The 18,111-nt window shown below is 38.0% G+C and overlaps 2 protein-coding genes across 3 annotated transcripts in view; both read right to left on the minus strand.

Annotated features, from left to right (window-relative positions):
* SNCAIP (synuclein alpha interacting protein) overlaps positions 1-18,111 on the minus strand; it is a 136,289-nt gene that overhangs the window by 57,413 nt on the left and 60,765 nt on the right. For both annotated transcript variants that reach the window (XM_089491679.1, XM_089491687.1), the window contains exon 2: positions 3,869-3,971. In XM_089491679.1, coding sequence (XP_089347805.1) covers positions 3,869-3,925 — 57 coding nt within the window. In that variant the 5' untranslated portion in view covers positions 3,926-3,971. The remainder of the gene's footprint in view (positions 1-3,868; positions 3,972-18,111) is intronic.
* On the minus strand, positions 13,769-14,752 carry LOC149323743 (uncharacterized). Its single transcript, XM_089512278.1, has one exon. The coding sequence runs from the start codon at positions 14,750-14,752 to the stop codon at positions 13,769-13,771; it is 984 nt and encodes a 327-aa protein (XP_089368404.1).

Consider the following 18,111-nt stretch of genomic DNA (forward strand, 5'->3'; position numbering starts at 1 on the left):
TTTTACTGCTACAGCTGCCTCCTGTAGATTCCTGGGATTTGCAATTTAGAGAGGGGCATTTAGCATTCTCAGTAAGAGAGCTCTTAAGTCTCACTAAACAACCATTTGAGGGGATGTGCAGTAGTTACATTACAGAGTACAATATTTTTATGAAATCATAAAATCCACTTTTAAATTTAATTTTGATTAATATCTGCTTGATATTTGTTACTTAAATGTTTATTCAAAAGTTGCAAGATTTGCTTCATTAAAACCCAGGACTAAATCTACTAGAAATCAATCTTTCCTGTGATCATGACAGCTGACATTTAAGAATAATACTGTTCCTATAAGTTGACCAACTTCTTTAATTCAAAATGGTCGGCTGTATTTTACAGCATCCATTATTAGCATTGAGAATTGTGCTACCCATTTCGGGATCTGACAGCAAAGTTCATCATTAAGGCACAATAGAAAAGGCAAGATGAGGTTATCTTCTTTGTTTTATGGTGCTATAAACCTGAGACTAGAAATAGGTTCTGGCACTTGTGTGTATATCCCACAGTGAAGAAATCCTGGATATATTGGTATGGTGGGATTGGACCACTGTCTAATGAATATGCATTCCCTATTTTACCCTTGCTACATTAAAAATCTATATAAAACAATCAGATTTTAAGATCTGTTTTATAAGAAAATAACAGCGGGATATTTTTTTTAAAAAAACGAACAATGCCTCTATAAAATCTAGAATCAAAACATAAATTCAAAAATCATACGTCTAATTCCCTCACTAATTGGGCATTTAATACATATTTGGTTTGGAACTTTTATTGGTATTCATAAAAGAGAGTAACCTATAGTCAGGAGCTCATTAGGAACATTAAAATAAGCCGCATCATTGCTTCGTGTAAGAATTGCAAAGTATGCAACATAATATGATAGCTTTTTAATAACAGAAACTCAACTGATTACTGTATTTAGATTCTCCAGGCATACTGCTAGCTTAAATGGATTCTTAACTCTCCTTAGAGAGGCTACAATGAGTTCTCAGAACTAACTGTTGTAGATTCCTTGGGGTATTCTGAAATAGGAGGATATAAAATAGGGAAATGTAACAACAACAGAACAGTTTATCAAGCTATTGTTTGCTGAGGGTGCAGCTTCATTTCGTTTCTTAATGTTTCCCTATCTTAATTAGACAAATAAAAAGATGAGCCTAAATCAAACTGCTGGTCCCAACTTCTGTAGACCCATTAAATCCATTGTTGAATAGAAAGCCAGCATTTAATGTAACTCCCATTGCGTTGATGGGCCTAATCATGTTGTGAGTAGCAGCTGGATTTAGGCCACAAAGTGCCATGTTAAGTTATTGTAATGGATCTATCTAATTCAATCTCCTTCCTAATGCAGGCTAGCCAAAGAGCTTAGACAAGTCTACAACCAGAGGATAAGATTCTGTTTGGTCCATTTAGTTCTTGGAATAGGAGCACTATTTTTGGAGTTTGCTTGCATTCTTACATATTTCAAGATATCTATTATTGATTTCTTCTCAGGATTGGTCTATATGCTATTGGATGCAACAACAAACCAGGACTTTAGCAAGAGACACCAGAAGAGCATCCATCAGCCTAACCATGAAGACTAGTCATATTTGAAGTAGGTCTGTAATGTGTATGATTCAGAGCAGATATTATTCTATTAACCCTTCAATATCATAGCTGAATCTGCTGTTGCCTTGACTGACCTGCAAATCTAGAGAAGAGATTAACAGAATATTTGAAGGTAATTGGTATCACTTCTGTAGTGCAGAAGCTGTGCATGATCTGTTACTAAGTTCAACAACACTGGGTGCTTTTGGACAAATCACAAAAATCTTGTAATGTGTGGATGCTTCCGGGCACAATTCAACTGCTGTTTATGGATTATGAAGTACAGGTTGAGTCTTCCTTATCCAAAATGCTTGGATCCAGAAGTGTTTTGGATTTATTTATTTATTTAGGAATATTGGCATATATATATATATATATATATATATATATTGGAAATGTGACCCAAGTCTAAACATGAAATTCATTTATGTTTCATATATACCTTATAAACATAGCCTGAAGGTAATTTCATACATAATATTTTAAATAATTTTGTGCAGGAAACAAAGTTTATGTACACTGAACAATCAGAAAGTAAAAGGTGTCACTATCTCAGCCACACATGTGGACAGTTTTGGATTTTGGAGTATTTTAAATTTGAGAATTCTAGATAAGAGAGACTCAGCCTGTACTAGCAATTAGGAATTAGCATACACTTTAAAGGCTATTATTAAAATATCCTTTTGCCAGTGCTATCATAAACTTTTGATGTCTTCCTCAGGAAAGAGCTGGTAGTGCTTTGACTGTTGGACTGTAATTCTGGAGACCAGGGTTCAAATCCCCACTTGGCCAAGGAAACCGACTGGGTGACCTCAGGCAAGAGACACTCTCTCAGCCTCAGGAGAAGGCAAAGGAAATCTTCCTCTGAACACAGCTTGCCAAAACAACCTTTGATAGGTTTGCCTTAGGGTTGCCATGAAGTGGATATGACTTGAAGGCACACAGTAAATGGATTCTTTATCATTCATGAATAAAGTTTGTTCAACCATGTTACAAAGAGAAGCATTCTTGGTGGCTGACCCACAAAACTGCAATACTTACTTTATGTAGATTTCCTGCACATAGTGCCTGATTTTGTATGTCCAAGGACTTAAACAGATGGGCAGGATATCCTGGACCAACCTTGTGATATCTTGCCCACAGTTTCCACCCAGCTTAGTCCCCAGGCTGGTGCAGCAATGGGTGGGTGTTCACATGCCTGCCCACCACCACACCATGGGTCTGCCAGTGCCTTGCACCCCTTAGCAGCAGATGCCATTATGTCCGATACGGCCTACAAAGATGGAAACATCACAGGCCATGATGGGGGGCCTTTATAGCAGATGCAAAGACAGTGGCAGGTAAGGGGTTGTGCAGAGCTGTCCAATTTGCCAGCTGTCACTGTGGAGCTTCCATGAAATTCCACAGCAAACAGCTGGTCCTCAGATTAAAGCTGAGATCAATCCAGGACCACCAGATTAGTGTCTGGACTGGCCGATCCCAGCCTGGACCTAATGGCCTGCATAATCCAAAGTGGGGAGGGGGGAACACAGGCCTTTTGGCTCATGCATTCAACCCCTGAAGCTAAGTGCCATGGCATGTGTTAAGTTTTCCATGAAGTCACCATCAGAAAGATCCATGTGGTAAAAATAAACAGCTAAAGGAACTAGACATTATAGCAATGTGGGGAAAGTACTCACCACATGGATTGGGGACATCTCATTGTAAGTCTCTTCTGCTGAAAATGTGAGACACGTGTGAAAGGACTCATATGATGGCTTTGACTTGAAGTGCTTTCATAGGTTGTTCCAGGAAAGGAGATCAATAACCAGAGAAGCCTATTTTGTTTCAGTAGGAAGTTTATGATAACCATAATGTCTGCTCCAGTGCTGTTCTTGAAAAGGATGTGGAATTTTCAAATGACTTTATAATTTTTTTTATGATAATGAACCCTACACTATATCAAGGATGACTGTAATTTTAAACTGATATCTTCAACTGGGAGGAGGGCCTACTTTTTAATAGAGTTTAGAAACATCAGCCTTTGAGATTATAGCTTGTTGAATCCATCAGACAGCAAGCAAAGCAACTTTTCCAAGCTCCATTTTGTTAAGCTAAAAAAAAGCTTTCCTTTCAGAGACAGTGCAATCTCTCTTTTTTCAAGTGATTTTCTTTTCTTTTGGGAAAATATTAGGAATATTTAGGTTTAAAAAGAAAACACCAAGGAAAAGAAATGAAAAGAGAAACATTTTACTTACAGATATATCATCACTAAAATCTATTTCATCCAGATCAAGATATTCAGGAGCTTCCATTATTCTGCTATGTACATCTTCACCGGCTTAGTTGAATAATAAAGTTCTGTTGAAGAGAGAAAAGCAGAGGAGAAAAATTAACAAACCCCACTCAAATACAGTGAAGGTACAACTTCCCCCAGTTCACTTAGAAAACAACCATGAAACAGGATTCTTGGTGAGCACGCCTGGTGACCATTCAGAATAGGCTCATCTGTATTCTCAAAGTGATCTTCAGGCTCAAAATGTTGATGCACATGACTCACAACTACAGTTTTCTGCAACTGCTCTGTGCAGAAAAACACTTTCCACTTTTCAGTACAAATATACTTGGAAAGAAGGGAGACATGGGGAGATAATAACCTTACATTTACAGCAATCAGTCAAGAGAAGTGACTGTTCTTTCTGCCACAAACAAAACTACAGTTTTCTCTTTGTTCAGCAGAATTGTGGAACACTCCCTCACTGCATGTTTGATTTTTTTGTGTAGAGGAGTTAACATTTCAGACTCTAATTCTCATAATCCCTCAGCCAGCATGGCTAAAACCTGTGCTGCTCAAAGGGGTGAGGTTGTCTGGAGGTTGTAACCTCCAACTGAAAATTTTACTGCATACATCTCTGTCAAGGGAAGGTAGGTCACAAACCCTAGGTGAAAGATAGTTGTGCAGTCCATACAGTGTGTCCAACCAGGCTCATGATAGTCATCAGTCAGAGCAAGTGAAAACTTAGACACAAAATGTTTATGCTGGGAGAGAGGCACAAACAAACAAACAAACAAACAAACATTTATGTATTCTAAGAGTGCCCTTATCTTAGCCAAGAGACTTACTTGGGATGGGAGGCATGATTAAGGTCGGACTCATTCCAGACAAATGTCTGGAGGATGGAATTAGAGACTGCACAAAAGACCCTGGCCTGTGTTTTAGCTTATTTAAGGGAATGTCCAAAGTCTGGCCAGACAAATTCAGGAAATGTAGAAAATTCTGTTCTCAAGGATCAGTGGTTTGAGTAGTCCTTTACAGTCAGTGAGATTTTATTGAAGGAAATTAACATTAACACACTTCTATGTGTATGTCTACAAAGGGGCCTGGTCAAATTGAACGTTGAACATCTATGTACATAATCTCTTGCCATTTTTAGATTGTAAGCCTTAGGGCAGGGAACCATCCAATTAAAAAGATTGTATGTACAGTGTTGTGTAAATTTACAGCGCTTTATAAATAAAGGTTAATAATAATAATAATAATAATAATAATAATAATAATAATAATTTTTTATTTACTGAAAACAGGGACATTATCGGGGAAAATTGTAAAAAGACTCTATCTGTAGGCAAGAAGAAAAAAAACTTTACTGGATGATATGAAACTCTTCAAATGGATAATGACTATCAAGGAGCAAAAGTAAGGGTAATATAAGTAGGGTAAAAATTCAAAATACAACTGTACAGTGACCAGTATGTAGAAACAAAGAGAACCATTATAATAACCAACTCAAAGAAACACAAGACAGCAAAAAAAAACGAAAAACAAGAGACCTCTTCCAAAACCTCTGAGAAACTGAGCAACAGCCAACTACATTTGGGGACTTGTTCTCCACCAAGAACCTGTCCTAAGTACAGATTTCTCATCAAAACTATTAAATGTAGCAGCACTCCTATGTCTTTAAGAACATTTGACAGCTTTTCATGATCTAGTCATGTAGTGGTGAATCTGTAGCACACGTGCCTTTGCTGGCATGAGAAGCCATTTTTCAGGGCACGCAGACAAACTGGAGGGTGGGAAAAGAGGAGGAACAGGTGTGTGCCTGTTCCCCCATCCTCCCATACCTTTAGCTGCTTCCCTGGAGACTTCCTCTTCCCCACCCTCCCATGCCTTTAACTGCTTCTGGGAAGTCTTGCCCCTGGAAGTCCTGCCCCCCCCCCCCCAGCACTGGGTGACATATGGTGCGGGAATGCCTTTCCGTTTGGGCACTCCATTTCTAAAAGTTTAACGATCACTGATCTAGTCAGTAAAATGCTTTACTATAGTCTATAAAGCACATGCTGATTTTCTTTAAGAATTCTTTGGTGTGCTCCAATTGCCATCTCATGTTTGCAAAGTGGTCCCTAGTGCCTCTTCCTTTTCTGAACCCCACCTGCACCTCTGGGATTTCTCTCTCCATGTATGATTGGAGTCTATACTGAAGAATTTTGAGCATAATTCTGTTTGTGTGGTAAATTAATGCTATGGTCCTATAATTGCTGCAGCCTTTTGTCTCTCCTTTTTGGTGGATTGGGATGTATACTGATTGTTTCCAGTTTGCTGGCCACCATTTTCTTTTCTACTTTTATTGACATATTAGTTAGCACTAGAGTTGCTTCCATCTGTGTGCATTGTAGCATTATATGTTTTTCCTCCTTTCACTTATTGTAGCTTCCACTTTGCTTTTTAGAATTTGAGGTTCATCTTTGTATGGTTTTTCACTCTATGTGTCATTCATTTTTTCATCTCTTTTATATAACTCTTCTGTATATTGTATCCAATGTCTTTTTATTTCATCTTGATCTTGTAGTATGTTCTTTTTCTTCTCAAAGAGCATCCTGGCCCTTGGTCTGAACTTCCATTTCAGTTCCTGGATTTTATGGAAGAGGTCTCTCATTCTTTCTTTTTTGTTGTTGTCTTCTATTTCTCTGCACTGATGATTATAATAGTTCTCTTTATCTTTGTATGCCAGTCGTTGCACAGTTGCATTCTGGTTTTGATCCTGTCTCACTTTCCTTTTGCCTCTCTTCTTTCCTCTACTGCATGGTGTGTTTTATCTGATACCCACTATTTCCTTCCTTTCTTTTTGGGCACTCTCAATGTCTTCCTGTACTCTTCCTTAATGATGTCCTTGGCTTCTGCCCATAGTTCTTCATTTTCTCATTTGACTATACTTTGTGCAAATCTGATTCTCACATCATTTATTTTTATAGTTATTGGGTGGGGTAGCCTTACAAAATGGTGGAGAAGGAATACCCCATGAGTCTTCTGTTGCCTCATACTATTACCTTGTAGTTTGTTGTAGATGCTGAAGCAATTATGGGTTGTATGAGAGGGGAGATTGTTGTCCCCTAGGGCAATGGCTTGTAGCATTCATGTTTTTGTTTGTTTCTTTTTGGTTAAAGAGTGACCAAAGCTATCTTAGTTTTATTTGACATAAGCTTTCATGGACAGCAGTTCAACATAACAGTAAATAGTCATTTATTTAAAAAATGTAAAAATTGTAAAATGGCAACTACCTTTGGCTACCAAAACAATACATGCAACTACAGTCATCCCTCCATATTTGCACCTTTGATATTTGCGGATTTGATTATTCATGGATTTCATTAATATGTTCTCTCTAGGACTGTCTAGGTCCTCCAGTGCAACTCTGTGGTCAACTTTAACTAAAGGTTGCACTGAAAGACCATTTGTAGCTACTCCAGTGCCATTCTATGGTCAGTGTATGTTGGACATTGACCACAGAGTTGCATTGGAAGACCTAGACCTGTTACAGACAGGCCAAAATAAAGCTGCTTCGAGTCACTTTGGAGGTATGGTATTTCAATGATGCATGAGTTCTAAGAGTCTGGAAGCTACACCAAAGCTGCACTCCAATCCTTAGGACTGGAGCGTGGCTTTGGTGCGGCTTTTGGACTCTTAGGACGCATGCATCATTGAAATACCATACCTCCAAAGTGACTCGAAGCAGCTTTATTTTGGCCTGTCTGTAACAGGCCTTAGACAGTCTTAGAGAGGTATCCTCTCAGGTAAAAACATGGTGTTTTTGTTATTTGCGGTTTTTCCATATTCATGGGGGGTCTTGTTCCCCTAACCCTAGCGAATATGGAGGGACAATTGTAATTATTTTCTAAAAACACTGTCCAGTGTGCAACATGACTAGTTCCATTTCTTATTTTTCCATTTTATTCAGTTTTTCAGTACTAGAAATTTTGTTCAAACTCAACAGTTACATTATTAAAAATTTCATGGTAAGTCTTGTGACTCAAGCTGTACCAATTAAGCTTTAATTGGATCAGTTAAGCTGACTATAAAACTAACTTTTCTGAGCCTGCTAATAACAGAAGTTAAATTGACATAAGTCTAATGCAGACGTATAAAAAGTAATGGGATAGTATATAATGACTGTGTCCAAGCATAACACTAAGCTATGGTTTTGCGTTATATATAAAAGCTTTAGGCTCATAAGCAGCCTCATATTCTCTCTTTCCTCTGGAGTGCCCAACTGCCATGACCATCTCCCCAGAGGGAGAAAAGAACAATGAACTTAATATCTTCCCCAACACCATTCCTTTCTCCTTTTATGTCATGTCTTTTTAGATTGTAAGCCTGAGGGCAGAGAACTGTCTATTTTTTTTTTTAAAAAAAGTCGTAAGTTGTTCTGAGAGCCTTTGTTGCTGAAGAGCAGAGTATAAATACTCCAAATAAATAAATAAATAAATAAATCGTGGAAAAGTTTTATTCTGTTTTCAAACAACCAAGTAGTTATTAACCATATGTTCCAGGCCATGACATGATGAAGTCTGGCTTGTTGTGACACATTAACTGACTCTGCAAACAAGTTATTTGTTAACCAAAATACCACCACCTCCCGAAACAAAACAAACCCCTCCAACATCCCAAAACTTGAACCCATTTGTTGTATATCTGTAAACTCTGGCTTGTTTAAACCATATTCTTTCATGATGCCCAAGCCTACAATTTTGGTTTGCCTTTAGCTCTCATCCCACAACTTCCATCCCTGAAGCTGACAACACCAAACTAAAAATAAATAAGGCAAAATCCATGGTTTGTATAGCCATTTGATGTGAAATTAATGTCTTAACTTAAACAGTAGACAGCAGTTAATACCAATTATGGCTTGGGGCATGTCTACACTATTTAAAAAAATGCTCACTCACTTCAAATAGGCAGTGATCCAGACACATGATATTCTGACCAATTTGCAGTGGGCGCAAGGCTTTGAAGTGCCTCAGGGCTCCAACCTGCAGAAATAATAATCTCTATTTCCTCCAGAATTTCCATCAAAATTTGGATGAACAGATGTATGACCACACATATTGGCAGCAGAGCAAGGAACCTGTGGTGGGTGGGACAGACGGTAAGGGACCGGCAATCACATGATTGTTCCTGCCAGGAAATGACAATTCTCTCAAGACACTGGATATAGTATATCTGCTTGGCTGATATTTATACCTGTATCTGCACACCTCTATTTAACTTGCTTGCAAGAAGGCTAGCACTGCCATGCAGCACTCCAAAGCACCCAGCATAGTCATTAGTCTGCTAATGAGTGACTGAACAGACAGTGGCCATGCAGGGCAATAGTGGATGACATACATACATGAGCTGATACATCACAAGGTTCCTGCCTATACTAGCTGGCAGGCAGAGTTCTAAGGCTCATGTGCATAACACTAAGCTGTAATTCATCATTTTATTTAAATCAGATGAACAAATAAATGTACATGTGTATGTATGATTGATTTATCCCTGGGCATGTGAGACCCAGAGGCCTAGAACTTCTCATGCCATGTTGTGTGAATTGGCCTCAACATTTACAGAAAGCTTACATGTCTACAATCAATATCTAGGGAATTTCTTAGAACAAGCATAATCAGTTGTAAGGCTTGTTTTGTCCTGCAATTGTGTATCCTTTACAGCTGCAAAGCAACAGGAAACATGTTCAAGGAGCTAAACAATCACACGCAGAAATAGAAAAGAAACAGCTTGTTTTTGTCTTGAATTCCATTTATTTATTGGTTTACAATGCAAGGAAGAGAAGTATAGATTTATCCAGTTTAAATGTTGCAAGTGTCTAGCACAAGGGACAGGAGATATGAAAGAGGAGTGAACTAAATTGGAATTACGGCCAAACTGCTCATGAATGCCATGGTTCAGTGTGGGAACACATGCTTTGTACACAGAAGGCACCAGGTTCTTTGCCTAAAATATCCAATGAGGATTGGAAATGACTCTGTCCAAAATTCTGGAGAACTGTTGCCAGTCCGGTGCAGACATATTGAATAAAATAGATGAATGCTCTCAATGTCAAGCAGACTCTGATGTTACAGGAGAACTGGCACCAACAAAGAATTGTTTAATCCTTTCATTACATGCTATTTCCCATACCTCATTGCTTCCCAAAGCACAGCTCAGAGGCCCGCTTTTGTATAAATTCAGCATTAAATTATACACACAAACACACACACAAGTTTTTCAACCCTAATGCACTAGGACAGGGCATTGTAGTCCCTAGAGTCACATTTTCTTGTAGAATACATGCAAAATTAGACACACAGTATAGACATGCTGTGGTATTCTCACAGTTAGAAAAAATATTCAGAAAGACAGCATGGGCCTGAAACAGATGGGCCCGAAAGAACAGTTTGCACTAGCACCAATCGCACCAGGGCCATGGCAACTGCACATGCCCAGCCCTTATCCAGCCTGCCATTGTGGCCTTGAACTGGGCTTCCAGAAACAATGGAATCCACCAGCTCCTTCTTTGCCTGGTTCTTCCTGGCTGGTGCAGTGTCAGCTTCTGGCTGCATTTGGGAAGTAGCTGCATTTGGGGTGTGAGACGTGGCTAGAATCTGCATCATTTGGCCCATGTCTTTGAGGGCCCAGTGTAGTGGTTTGAGTGTTGGACTAGGAGTCCAGGGTTGAATCTCCTCTCAGCCACAGAAATCCACTGTCTGACCTTGGTCACGTCACACTCTCTCAGCCTCACATTAAAGTAATGGCAACCCTGCTCTGAACAAATCCTGTCAAGAAAATTCTATGTGTCACATAAGGTGGAAACAACTTCAAGGCACACAACAATAACCACAACCAGTGTCCCCAGATTTCAGCCACTCAACAGTTACAGATTTTTTTCTTAAACAGACTGCGGGGGGGGGGGGGGAGGAGGATCCCAAAATGAACTGCTTTTTGTCACTGGTGTGTTTTTATGTGTCAGGCAATGTAATATATTGGGACCACAAAATGTCTCATACTGTATTTTTGATGAATCATGAGGGATGTGCATATCAGTGGATTGGTCCTATTCTGAAGGAGCACCAGAATTCTCATTAGGATTAAGAAATAGAAAAAGTGTACATGGCACCCATATCCTAAATAGAACACTACTTCTAATGCTATGCCTCAACTGCTGAACTTCTTGCAGATGCAAAAAAAGAAAGAAAGAAAAAGAAAATCATTATTATGAAATGTAAAGATTAAATAACATTTGTTTGGGTTATTTTTCATAGTATGCCCAGAGATATTGGTGTCCACAATGAGTGGCATGTGGTTTGAAAACATAGTCCTCTCAACCAACCTCTCTAAATAGTTTAAATGGGGCAGGACATTTCACTAGTTTCCTTGTGAACAGCAACATCACAACTATTATGAATCATGGACCTATGTGAGTGTAGGAATATTTACTAATCAGAGAAGGATCACAAATATAACAGTACTGAGGTTATGAAACACTACCAGGTTATGAATACACTGCTTCAGTTGATAGCTCATAAGATGCAAAGCTTATCTAGAAAGGAAATTGCAGCTTTTTATTACTTCATTAATTATTAAGGTACTTGCATTGTTTAATCTACACTTGTAATAAAAATGTGAGTTTTAAAACACAGGGACAGTCAATGCAATATAAAATATTTTATTGCTTTACTCATGCAACATGTAAAAGATAGAATATGTAAGAATTCATTTAAGATTTTGGGAAATCTTCCATTTGCATTCTAATACTAAATGAAACTGTGTTCTTACACAGAAATTGTGATTCCATACAAAACATGTGCCTTGTATTTATAAATCATTTAAAGAGTTTATTTTGGTTTGCTTTGCTTTATAAATCACTGTCTTGATCACTGTTACTTACAAAGGTTAGACAATGCAGATAGCCAATGGCACAAGATGCCTTAATAGCTGTTCATACTGTAGCCTCCAATGCAGATAGCCGATGGCACAAGATGCCTTAATAGCTGTTCATATTGTAGCCTCCAAGATGATATCATCTCAAAGTGAGCAAAGAATCTCAAAGAGCAGGGATAACCTATCCTAACTAGCTGCTATGCAATTGTTTTCATAGCCTCCAGTGAAAATGGTATCATCATGCAATACTAGTTGATGGAAACCACTGAACAAACTGTGTCCATGTTGTACTTCTTAAATTAATCCCTCCTCCATTCATCACACAGACCCAGGGAGCTAAATAACCTATTTTCATCCTGTTCACTTGCTGCTTTGTGCCTGGGAAGTAAAACCAACTCTCTTTTCCCATCATGGGCCCAACTGTTTATTTGGATTGGCTACCACTTTCAGTCCCCTGGGCGAGCAAACAGGACCCATCATTAGTCTGACTGTAGCTTCCTCCATTGATAAATGCCTTGTGCAATAATGGCACAATGACAGGAAAAGTGGCTTGACATCTGACCTGTTCCTGAAAGCTGAATAGTCCTCTGCAGTGACAACAGACCTACACATCATCATATATCCGTGAGGTTACTGTAATTCATTCTTTGCAGGGTTGCCTTGAAACAAGATTCAGAAGCTATCATCAGTACAAAATGCAACAAAGTTTAACTGAGGAGGGGATAACAACAATATATCAGCTGCTTTGTTTTTCAGTTTGCTTCTGGGTTTAGTTCAATGGGTTAGGATTAACTCTGAAAGACCTAGTGGCCTGTAATCTATTAAAGCAGGGATGGGTAATTTGTGGCCCTCCAGATGTTGCTGGACAGCAATATAAATCAACCCACACAGCCAACAGAGACAGATGGTGCATATTATAAATCATCAACATTCTGAAAACCAACATCCATAGGACCATATATTCCCATCCTAAGAATTAACATTAATTAAGAATTAATGTAGGATAATGCCTTTGGTACCATAGCTTTTTCTTTATAGCTTGGGGTGGAAGGCACCCCTGGATGGTTATTGCACCCAAGTTTGGACCTCCCCTCTGTACATAGTCTAAGCACTGCCCTCATATCTGACACATTAAGACATTTCTATTTTGGATGAAGTAATAAGTTCTGGGCTAATTCTCTGTCCCCCCTCCCCTGCAACATGCTTATTTCATCCTCTTTTTATTGTTTTGTTTCTAGTACATGATTACTTAGTTATCTTAAATCTATTAGCTGCTTTGGATGTTATGTTCAAAAGAAAAATGTGTTGGAAATACAGTCAGCCCTTCTTATACACAGATTTGAAAATGTTCAAAAAAAGTATAAATTTCAATTATCAAATCTTGATTTTCCATTTTTATAAGGGACACCGTTTTGCTATGTCATTATATTTAATGGGACTTGAGCATACACATATTTTGTTATCCATGGGGGATCTTGGAACCAAACCCCAGCATATAACAAGGGTCCACTGTATTTTAAATAAAATATCTTCTGTAGACAACAGCCTGTATTGGGTTCACATGTGTAGACTATCTCCACAGCTACCCTTCTACACATTTTTGAAGGGAAGAAGCAGATAACTCACATTTTCATTATACATTATATGCATGCATACAGTGAGCCAGCCATATTGGTGCGCTAACCATCCACAGATTGGAGCTCCTATATTGTCCCACCCCATATTAGCCAATGGTGGCACATATGCATGGGCACACTAACATGAGAACATGCATATAATCATCCACTGAATAATATTGGCTTGAACTCCCATTCATGCTTACCCTTCTAGAACAAAACCTCTACAGAAGCGAAGGCCCCAATGTTCACAACACAACATGTAATGCAGAAACACACAGAGATTTTTCCTATTTCCACATTCTCATTTCAGTGTAGTCACGGATTTTGGACAGTAAACAGTCTGGTTGTTAAGCATATGGAGAAACATCTACTGGAGATACAGTTGCCAGAGAAACAGGTTTCTTCTCACCCTTACAGAAGAAACACCTCATTTTCACTTGTACTTTGTAGTTAATTAATATAAGGAGATAAGGACTGACAGCTGAGTAGCCTGAAGAGAGAATTGTCAGTATTGGTGGCGCAAAGCAGTAAGATTTAAAATTCTTCAGGCAGTAAAAGAGGACAAAGTAAGATGTCCAGAATGAAATGATCAGAAATATTAATAGCAGGACAAGTTTACATGCTCTGAGGACCTCTGTTTCAGCTGCATCATCTCCAATCCATATACCATCATACGTTGCCTTTTTGTGTTCCCAAAGGAGGTATATTATTCGGAAGCCAACAGGAAGCATAATCAGTAGCGGGAGAAGATCAATAGCCACTAGAAATATTTTTCCATAGAAGATTTCTGTATGGTAATTTTTGTATTCTGTTTTGCATTCATCATAGATTAGTCTGCTAAATTGCTGGCAAGTTTCATTTTCCTTCTTCAGCAGTCCAGTCCTTCCTGTATATATCAAAAGCGGGGAGCAGACCCCCAAAGCAGCAACCCAGAGAACAAAAACTAAGACCAAATGAAACTTACGATGGTTTGTGCTTGTTGCTTCAACTGGAGGATGCACTATTCGACACAATTTGAAGCAGTAGAGCCAAGCAATGTATAACGTGAACCATATGGCAAGAGTACTAGTAGAAGCTGTTGTGAATGTGAAAGTTTTGCAGCCAGCTGAATCCAACCCAACACCAGAGGCATAAACAATCTTTAAGACATCCACCACCAAGCTGTTTATGAGATGGACATAAGCAAGACTGAAAATAAACATGAAAGAGGTTCGTAAATGCTCACTGATGCATCTCCTTGTGCAGTAAATCAACAATGTATTTCCAATCACACTGCTGGAGATCAGAACAACACAGGCAACTATCTCTGAAGTTCCAAGACTAAAATCCATGTCCTTTAGCTGATAACTTTTTCTAGGTCTATTTTATTCCATTGAACATTTGGATTTTAAGAAGCCTACCAAAAATTCTTCTCAAGTTCACAGGCATTTCTCCTGATAAATGTTCATATCATTTACAGTGTCAGAGAAAGGCATAATCAGAGTCTTCACAGAATACAAAACTGAAAAACAAAGAGAAGCCAATGTTGTTTAAGCAAGTGCACTCTGGTAACCTTTCATCATCTCACGTGGTGCTATTATGAACACTCACAAAGTTGTCCCTTAATGAAAGGGTACAAAAATAATGGCAGCAATTTAGAAGCCTGCTAAAAATATCACAAAGGTAGAGGGGTTTTTTGGTCAATAACATACCCTCCACCTAGAGGGGTGGATAAAGAAAAATAAAATCTAGCAAACTCTATTAACATAGAATAATATCATCATGGTTTCATTTTAGTCAAGCCTATATTTTGACATACAGTTCATACTAGGTGCGTATGGAAATTAGCAAATTCAGAAGCTGTGGTTTCACTCTGTGCTGACTAAAGCTTCTATACAGATACAGCGAATGTACTTATTAAATATCCACTTTCAAGATTTTTTTCCCCAAAACTGAATGGACAAAACTATAATTTATTCATGGAAGAAATAAAATCTATACTATTTTATGTTTCCTTGGAAATGTCACTTCACTTCCCCACAGACAAAACTGACTTTCGGTTCAAGCCATAGAACTGTGCAATTATCTATTATTTTCAGTAGGGTTTGTATGAGATTCTCAGAAAGCAATGGAATGGCTGTATTCTGGTTGAATGTACAAATCTGAACTCTGTGCACATTGCCAAACTTTATCTACAGCCTGAATGAAACTTTTTAAATAGAGGCAGAGAGTAGAATGGTTTGAACATGAAAACTCCATGTGGAAAATAGAAATGAGGCACTCTGTCCCAGGGAAAGCCAGGAACAGTCTTTTACTGTCTTTAATGAACATATTGTATGGAATGAAAATGTGGCAATCACACCATTTAGAAGTACCAAAAGGCAATGCATAAGATACAAAGTAGTGTAAAAGTTATAAATCCTATGTCACTTAGATCTTATCTCATACACAAAGTTCTTCAGACTGATAAAACTGGGGCCTGCAACAAATTGTTACAGAGCATCCCCACAAGTAGAATTATAGAATCACAGAGTTGGAAGGGTTCACAGGGGCTATCCAGTCCAACTCCATGCCATGCAGGAAAACAGAAATATTCTTGTTCACAGTTCACCTGAGCATGAGAGAGAGAATTTCAGGAATATGACAGAAAAAAATGAACCTTTTCTCCTCCACCCTCACACTCCTCCTCTGTTCCCCCTAGTGTGCTATGTGCTATTGGCAGGCTGTCAGCCATAAACATTTGTATTTTTTAAAGTTATGAGTGTGGAGAACATTGATTTAATGTTGTTGTGATTCATTTTAGGTTCCAGTTCTGGGAGAAAGGCAAAATATAAACAAAATAACAATAACTAATTAATTACATTTCAATGTGGTATTTTGAGATTAATTATCAGTTGTGCATATAGCCATCCATAGATATCTGTCCTACCTAAACATTTGTCCACCAATGTCTACTGCACTTCAACTCACAGTGGTAGTTGTGCACTCTAAATGGCAAATAGCCACTCTGAGTCCTTGTTCTGGGAGGAAGGCGGGATACAAATAAATAAAATATATTTTTAAACAATAATGCATAAAATTCCCTGCTGAAATGAACGAAATTTCACAGCAGCAATGCTTGAAGCGTTGTATGCTCCATATCAATGGGAAGTACTCATAAATAAGTTTGTGATGTAACCTTACTACCTCCTGAAGCATCATGACAGCTGCTTTTTAATTAGACACTGTTCTTTCATAGAGAGATAAATGATCTCTCCTGAGCATATTGAAAGAACAACAGATGTAAGATAAACAAGCTCAAAGACAGTGGAAAGGCCTTCTGTAAAGGCAAAATATACAATGCATATAAATTTCTCTTAGAGAATGTGAGGTCCTTTGTCATCACTGGCATGAAAAAAAGCAAAGGATTACAACTGGGCTTTCTCACAGGACAAAAGGAGAGGTGGAATTGTTCAGGCTGTTTCACCAAAAATGCCAGCAGATAACAGTTCATGAAGATGATTTTCAGAATATTTCAGAAGGTAGAAATCTAACATTATTTCTTAGAATCTAGTGAATGTCTGAGAGGGAAATCCTTCAAGTATTTATCAGCTTCAACAGGCTGTTTGATAAGGTTTGCTGCTGAATTATTTTCCTTTGGTAAGTGTCAGTCTTATCCAATTCATGCCATATTGAAAACGTCTCTTGAAGCTTTGAACAAAGATTAAAGATAAATGGTTATCTTTGGAAGGTTGTTTTTGTTTAAAAAAATGTATCCAACATAATACAGCCTCTCACTGTTTCTACAGTTCATAAACCTCGCCAACCTAAGCACCCAAAAGCATAGATTTTAAAAAATATATGCAATGTTTCTTTGTTAATGCCTTTAAAAAGAAACAAGAACATGACTGGAAACTGAAACTGAACATTTTAACAATGGCTGCATCTTCACTGCAGAAATAATCCAATTTGACACCACTTTAACTGCAATGGCTCATTGCTATTGGATTCTGGGAACTGTAGATTTGTGAGACATTTAGCCTTCTCTCCGAAAGAATTCTATAGCACTGAGCCATGGCACTCAGAATAAACAACTTTATATTCATAACTTACAAATAACTTTGCACAACTTAGGTTTAGGTCATTGTAATCAATCAAAATACAAATGTATCAAAAAGTTTGATTTCTAGAAATGAACTCCCCCCCCCACACACACACACATTTTAAGCCTTTTGTAGGAAGCTTTTTAATTTGGGATAATACAGGAGACAAAGCATTTTTATAGTGGTGGTGTACACATAACGGCTACTATCAGCATACCAATTAACAGTTATATGTATGTTCCCTAGCAATTTCTGTTTGGTTGTGACATGTGATTCCCATCATGTGGAACCATTTTCCCAATGTGAGAAGTCTCCATTGTCACCTAAAGATCTGTTTATCCAAGCATTTACCTGTTTATTTTGCTGAATATTAACATTATAAGTAACCCTTCATTTTTAATAAACCATTTTTAAACAGATTTTTTTTAGTTTTAGTTACTGGTTGTAACCAAATTTGTTTATTTGCAACTGAATTTAGTGTAGTTATTTTTATTGTAAACTGCTTTGAGATTCTGTTAAAAATGAAAAAGCCTATCACAAAGAATGACATCATGCTTCATCAAAGACTGGAAACCCATAATAAATTACTTAATTCGAAATGTGGAAGATGTATATATATATATTAGGCT

The sequence above is a fragment of the Sceloporus occidentalis genome, unplaced genomic scaffold (genome assembly GCF_023333645.1).
Source record: "Sceloporus occidentalis isolate IW3139 unplaced genomic scaffold, rSceOcc1.0.p SCAF_1, whole genome shotgun sequence".
Lineage (NCBI taxonomy): Eukaryota > Metazoa > Chordata > Lepidosauria > Squamata > Phrynosomatidae > Sceloporus > Sceloporus occidentalis.

Excerpts from the sequence above, each read along its gene's own strand:
- LOC149323743 (XM_089512278.1), bottom strand. The coding sequence starts at position 14,752 with ATGGATTTTAGTCTTGGAACTTCAGAGATAGTTGCCTGTGTTGTTCTG.